Raw genomic sequence first — 6,881 nt, 5'->3', positions numbered from 1 at the left:
ACTCTGCCGCCCAGGAGAGTGGAACGAGGGTGTAGACGCCCCTAATCCCCCTTCTCTCGTCAGAGGAGAGTCGTCCCCGCGCCGGAGCTGGCCCCAAACTTCCCATAGGGCTGCGGGCGAAGGGCTGCGAGTGTGTTTGGAAACCGGTACCAGGTCTCCCCCTCCCCAGCTCTCTGATGAACTGAGCACCAGGGCCCCTCTCAGGTAGGTTCCCGGACGCGCTGGGCAGTCGCGGCGCCGGCTTGGAGATGCGCCGCGCCCGCCGCTCTGTGACTCTCAGGGGCTGCGTCCCCTCCTTGCGGTGCCTCGACACAGCGCCCCACGGAGAACCCCTGGCCACTCCCCACAGTGACACTGCTGTGTCAGCACCACTGCTCCGGGCGGGGCGCACAGCAGCGCCGTGGGTCGCACACGGGATGGGGAGACACCGAGAGGTCTCCGCCGGAGCCCTGGGTCCCGTTCTGGGCTGGAAAGGAGGGCTCAGGCGGGAGCCAGTCCGGAGGGGAGCGGGAGGCGTGAGGAAGGTCAGAAAACCTGGCGCAGGAGACGTGGCTCCAAACTCCTGAGAAAGGCGGAAGCAGCCTCACCTTTGCTGCGGGCGGGGGCAGCCGGGCCGGGCGGGGCTGTTCTCCGTGGCCACAGAACTGCAGCGGGGGGGCCAGGCGGGAGGCCGGTCAGACCCCAGGGGGCCGTGGGGGGCCCGTCCCTGCAGGTTTCTCAGAGGCGGAACAAGGAGCCGGCCGGGACGGTCCCGCGTCACCGGCTCCTGCCACGGCCGGGGGGAGCGTTTGGGAAGAATGTTGGTGGTGAAGCGCACACCCCTCCCCACTCAAACTGCCCCCTCCCCCCGCCTAAGGCTCTGACAGCCCCAAGTTTGGGTGGGGGACGGTAGCAGGCAGGGCCATTCCTGGGGGGTGCAAAGCCTGGGGCCACCCCCACACACAAGCTCAGGCCCTGCTCCACTCCGGCCCCCCGCAAGCCCAGCCCCCACCCCTGGCCAAAGCCTCTCCCCCTCCCCAGCCATGTTCCCTGGGGGATTAACGGGAGGCCTGGGGCAGGGGGGCAGCCGGGCTCATCCCCCTCCCGCACGCACCGTGGGGGCAGGGCCCGGAGCAGCCCCCAGCATCACACTCCACAGCTGCCCTCTCCTGGCCACGGCCCTCGGCTCCTGGCGGCTGCGAGAGGGGGGCGGGGGTCCCCCAGGCTGGATGGTTGAGGCAGCCGCTGCAAGGACCCCCAAGTGCCGGGGCCTGGGGCAGCCACCCCCAAGCATCCCATGGACCTGGCTGAGGGCTCTGGGACAGGGTTTGGGGCTTAGGGTGCAGCGAGCAGCTTCCAGGAGGGCATGTGGGTGCTGGCTGGGGCGTGGAGCCAGGGGTGGGGGTGTTGGGGGGGCTGAAGGGGACGGCGTTTGGAGGCAGGATGGGGGGTGGCAGGAGAAGGTGCAGGCACTGGGTGGAGTGGGGCGCACACGGGGATGTGGGGCTACCCCCCTCCGGCAATGGCTCCTGGAACGGTCCAGGGGGCTGCTGCCCCCGGCCTCCCTGCTGCCATGTGCCCTCCCCACACGTGTCCTCCAGCCCGGATGTAAAATGTCCGGGGTCGGGGAGGCAGAGGCACCGGTAGCGCAGCAGGGTAAAGCAACTTCCCGCTGCTCACTCACCCCGGCTGCTGGCCAGTGCGTCCCTGCGCCGGAGCTGCGGGAGCAGGCGGGGTCTCTGTGCTGCTCCGGGGCGGCAGGTGGGGCCGGAGGACACGGGGGCACGGAGCCGAGGGGGTGAGTTTCATGGAGCCCAGCCCCAGGCCAGGAATATTCCTGGTGTGGGGGCTCCACGGGCCCCTAGAACTTGCCTCCAATGCCCACAGCTTGGGGAACCCCTGGGGATCTCTGGCTTCAGCTGTTGCCTCTGAGCCTCTTGGCCGTCAAGCAGCAAAGTTTTCCTTGTGACTTTGTTTAATTTCCTGCATTCGGCTTCCGAGATCGCAGGATGAACCTCCTGGCCCGTTGCGTTTCCAAGGGGTGCCAGGGGCGTTCGTGAACCCCTCGCATTGCAGTCACCTCTGGGGGCCGCTCTGATCTCGACAGACCTTCTGGATGGGCGGAGGGGAGGGCTCCCAAGTTCCGAGCGAACGTTTTCTAAGTTACAAAGCGGAACTTCCATATTTTATTATAAACCGACACTGTGAGCGACATTGGAGCAATTTCCAAGCCCTCCGTCGAGTGCAAACGCTAAGTGCCTTCCTCCGGGACGTGTCCCCGTGTGGAGGGAAGCTGCCCCAGCGGTGACCTGCTCCGGCCTCCGGCTCTGAGTGTGTTAGGCCTTAGCTTTGCTTGTCGTCTTAGCAGCTGCGGGCCCGTGGTGTGCCGGTGTGACGGAGCGTCCCTGTGGTAGAGGCAGGGACAGCGAGGGCAGGTCTGGAGGTGGAAGCCAGACAAATTCCGAGCAGACAGATGGCTGCACTGTTACCCGCGAAGGCCAGAGAAAATGACCAGGCATTAGTGAATTTGGCTGGAGGCCCGAATGTGAGGCAGGTGGAAATCAATATCTGGATGACTGGAAAAAGGCAAATGTAGGGCCCATCTTTAAAAAAGGGAAGAAGGATCCAGGGAACTACAGACCGGTCAGCCTCACCTCAGTCCCTGGAAAAATCATGGAGGGGATCCCCAAGGAATCCATTTTGAAGCACTTGGAAGAGGGGAAGGTGATCAGGAATAGTCAACATGGATTCACCAAGGGCAAGTCGTGCCTGACCGATCTGATTAGCTTCTGTGATGAGGTAACTGGCTCAGTGGACGTGGGGAAGTCAGTGGATGTGATAGACCTTGACTCTAGCAAAGCTTTTGATACAGTCACCCACAATATTCTTGCCAGCAAGTTAAGGGAGTGTGGGTTGGATAAATGGACGGTAAGATGGATAGAAAGCTGGCTAGAGTGTCAGGCCCAGTGGGGAGTGATCAACGGCTCGATGTCAGGATGGCGGTCGGTTTCTAGTGGAGTGCCCCAAGGAGCTGTTCTTGGACAGGTTTTGTTCAACATTGTGACGTAGTGAGGGGACCTGGCTGGTGTCTACGCTGCTGGCTCTGGGGTAACCCCCACTGGCTGCCGTGGGTACCACGACCCAGCAAAACAGGATGAGTCACTATGCAAAGGGACCTCTCAACCGGTATGGCCAGACACCCCCCATGGAGAGGAACAAAGGAAGGTGGATGCTGCCCTGGCTGGGGGGCAGGGCTGGAAGAGGGTTAGTTAGTTGCTGTCTGGGAGCATGGAGGAGACAGCCTAGGGAAAGGGGCTGGAGTTTAGGGGCCCAGTCTCCCCCATCTCAAGGGGGCCTGAGGCATCCTAGCCCAGCTCTGTGACCAGATGACATCTGTGCTGTGCTGTATCCTGGAGAGGCAATAAACTTCCTCTATTTCACCGGCTGGTGCAGTCTGTTTGTGCCATTTCGGGGTGCAGGAGACGGATTTCTCCGTGTACCAGGTGGGGGCAGGACGGCCCCTGCGGAGCGAGTGCCTCATACCCCTGGAGGTGGATGGTAGGAAGGTGACGGGCTTCTGGGACACGGGGGCGGAGGTGACGCTGGCCCGATCCAACATAGTGGCCCCAGACCGGATACTACCCCACACGCAGCTGACTCTGAAGGGCATAGACGGGTCCCTGTTTAAGGTGCCTGTAGCCCGGGTGCATCTGAAATGGGGGGCGAAGGAAGGCCTCAAGGAAGTGGGGGTGCACCCGCACTTACCCACCGAGGTGCTGATGGGGAATGACCTAGAGGAGTGGCCCCATGAATCCCAGCGGGCTCTAGTCACTACCCGGAGCCAGAGCCAGCGGGGGGCTGACAACGTGGGTCCAGGGAAGGACTCCTGACAGCGTCCTCAGGGTCCCATCCCAGTGGACACGGGGTCCAGCCAGGCTGGGACTCCGGACCTAGGTAAAGGTGGGGAACAGGTCCCGATCCCTGCCTCAGCAGCTGAATTCCAGGCTGAGGTGCAGGCAGACCCCTCCTTGCAGAGGCTGAGGGACCAGGCTGGCCTCCGTGCAGGTCAGCCCCGGGGGAGAGGTGGCCAGGAGAGATTCCTGTGGGAGCAGGGATTCCTGTATGGCCAGACACCCCCCATGGAGAGGAACAAAGGAAGGTGGATGCTGCCCTGGCTGGGGGGCAGGACTGGAAGAGGGTTAGTTAGTTGCTGTCTGGGAGCATGGAGGAGACAGCCTAGGGAGAGGGGCTGGAGTTTAGGGGCCCAGTCTCCCCCATCTCAAGGGGGCCTGAGGCATCCTAGCCCAGCTCTGTGACCAGATTCCATCTGTGCTGTGCTGTATCCTGGAGAGGCAATAAACTTCCTCTATTCCACCGGCTGGTGCAGTCTGTTTGTGCCATTTCGGGGTGCAGGAGACGGGGGACCCCAACGCGCCGTCACAGACATCTTTATGAATGGAGGAGGGGATGGATTGCACCCTCAGCAAGTTTGCGGATGACACTAAGCTGGGGGGAGAGGTCGATACGCTGGGGGGCAGGGAGAGGGTCCAGAGCGACCTGGACAGATTAGAGAATTGGGCTGAAAGAAATCGGATGAGGTTCAACAAGGACAAGTGCAGAGTCCTGCCCTGGGACGGAAGAATCCCAAGTATTGTTACAGGCTGGGGACCGACTGGCTAAGTAGCAGTTCTGCGGAAAAGGCCCTGGGGATTCCAGCAGATGAGAAGCTGGAGATGAGTCAACAGGGCGCCCTGGTAGCCAAGAAGGCTAACGGCGTATTGCGGTGCATTAGGAGGAGCGTTGTCAGCAGATCCAGAGACGTGATTATTCCCCTTTATTCGGCTCTGGGGAGGCCACATCTGGAGTGTTGTGTCCAGTTCTGGGCCCCCCACTACAGAAAGGACGTGGGCGCATTGGAGAGGGTCCAGCGGAGGGCGACCAAACTGATGAGGGGGCTGGAGCACATGAGCTATGAGGAGAGGCTGAGGGAGTTGGGTCTGTTTAGTCTGCAGAAGAGAAGAGTGAGGGGGGATTTGAGACCAGCCTTCAACTTCCTGAAGGGAGGTTCCAAAGAGGATGGAGAGAGGCTGTTCTCAGTAGTGACGGATGGAAGAACAAGGAGCAATGGGCTCAAGTTACATTGGGGGAGGTCTACGTAGGATATTAGGAAAATCTCTTTCACTCAGAGGGAAGCGCTGGGATGGGTTACCTAGGGGAGTGGTGGAGTCTCCATCCCTAGAGGTGTTTAAGTCTCGGCTTGACAAAGCCCTGGCTGGGTTGATTGAGTTGGGGTTGGTCCTGCCTAGAGCAGGGGGCTGGACTTGATGACTCCTGAGGTCTCTTCCAGCTCTATGGTTCTATGATTCTATGGAGAGGGCCGGCGTAATTCATCAGTGTGTTACGTCGCTGCTGACACCTTTCTCCTCCCCGCTCAGGTGCTGCCGCGGCCCCTCCCCATGGCTGAGGCCAACTGGACGTCCGTCTCCGAGTTCGTGCTCCTGGGCCTGTCCGAACGCCAGGACCTGCAGCCGCTGATCTTCGCGGGGTTTCTGGTCACCTATGTGGTGAACCTGGTCGGTAACTCCGTGCTGCTGCTGGCGGTATGGGCTGACCCCCAGCTCCACAGCCCCATGTATTTCCTCATCAGCCAGATTTCCATGGTGGACATGGGCATCGCCTCCGTCATCCTGCCCCAGGCCCTGGTGCACGCCCTGAGCCAGCACCGGGCCATCCCCTTTGCCAGCTGCCTGGCCCAGCTCTTCTTCTTCCTGGCTGTGGGCAACATGGAGGGCTACCTGCTGGCTGCCATGGCCTACGACCGCTACGTGGCCGTCTGCGACCCGCTGCGCTACGCCGCCGTGGTGACCCAGTCCCTGTGCCTCAAGATGGTGGCCGCCTCCTGGGCCGTGGTGATCCCGCACGCCCTGCTGCACACTGTCATGACCGCCCGGCTGCGTTACTGTGGCTACCGCCTGCAGCATTTCTTCTGCGACATGCCGGCCCTGCTGCACCTCTCCTGCACCCGGCCCATCGCCAACGAGCTGACCACCTTCACCGAGGGCGTCTTGGTGTTGCTGGCCCCTATCGCCTTCACCCTGGCCTCCTACGCTCGCATCGGGGTGGCCGTGGCCCGTCTGCGCTCTGCCCAAGCCCTGCGCAAGGCCCTCTCCACCTGCGGCTCCCACCTGACCGTGGTGACGCTCACATACGGCAGTGTGGTCTGGCCCGTTTTCAACCAGGCCTCCAGCAACGCTCAGGAGCATGACCGGGTGGCGGCCATCTTCTACACCGCCGTGGTGCCTGCCCTGAACCCCCTCATCTACAGCCTGAGGAACAAGGACGTGGCCACGGCCCTGAGGAGGGCAGGGAGGAAGGTCCTGGCTCGGGGCATTTGAGTCCAGCTCACGGCTCCGTCGCTGCAGTGGGCACGGACTTTTCACCCACGCTGTGACTGGGAACGTTCCCCCTCAGGTCCGGCAGGGGCCAGGAGCGGCCCTCGGGCCGGCAAACCAGGCACATGCCCCACATGTCAAATCCATGGGGCCCGGCAAGGGACTTGGGCTTCCCCTGGCTGGTTGTGGGGGGAATTCATTCGGCTGCGGCACACTCTGGACTCCTTTCTGGCTGCTCTCCGACCCTCCCCAGTGCTGGGCTGGCCCGGCTTCTCCCTCGCCCTGCTCCCGGCTCCTCCGCAGCACGGCTCCAGCCCCACTGCCCCACACCCTGAACAGCACAGACCATCCCTGGCAGCGCGGTGCCCCGGGCCACCCCCTCCGCGCTGCCTTGCCGCCACTGCTCCGTCTGCGGATCTCTGGGGCGATTACACCGGGCTCCTCGGCCCGACGGCCGCCCGGGGAGGGGAAATGGGAGCGGACGAGTCGTTCAGAGCTGTGATTTGAGAA

The 6,881-nt window shown here is 62.7% G+C and overlaps 1 protein-coding gene across 1 annotated transcript; it reads left to right on the top strand.

Annotated features, from left to right (window-relative positions):
• The first annotated feature begins 5,435 nt into the window (after positions 1 to 5,435).
• On the top strand, positions 5,436 to 6,374 carry LOC142823707 (olfactory receptor-like protein DTMT). Its single transcript, XM_075914891.1, has one exon. The coding sequence runs from the start codon at positions 5,436 to 5,438 to the stop codon at positions 6,372 to 6,374; it is 939 nt and encodes a 312-aa protein (XP_075771006.1).
• The last annotated feature ends 507 nt before the right edge of the window (positions 6,375 to 6,881 follow it).

The sequence above is a fragment of the Pelodiscus sinensis genome, unplaced genomic scaffold, assembly GCF_049634645.1.
Source record: "Pelodiscus sinensis isolate JC-2024 unplaced genomic scaffold, ASM4963464v1 ctg59, whole genome shotgun sequence".
Taxonomy (NCBI): Eukaryota; Metazoa; Chordata; order Testudines; family Trionychidae; genus Pelodiscus; species Pelodiscus sinensis.
Note: the sequence above shows the minus strand (reverse complement) of the source record. Positions and strands in the feature narration are given on the sequence as shown.

Excerpts from the sequence above, each read along its gene's own strand:
- LOC142823707 (XM_075914891.1), top strand. The coding sequence starts at position 5,436 with ATGGCTGAGGCCAACTGGACGTCCGTCTCCGAGTTCGTGCTCCTGGGC.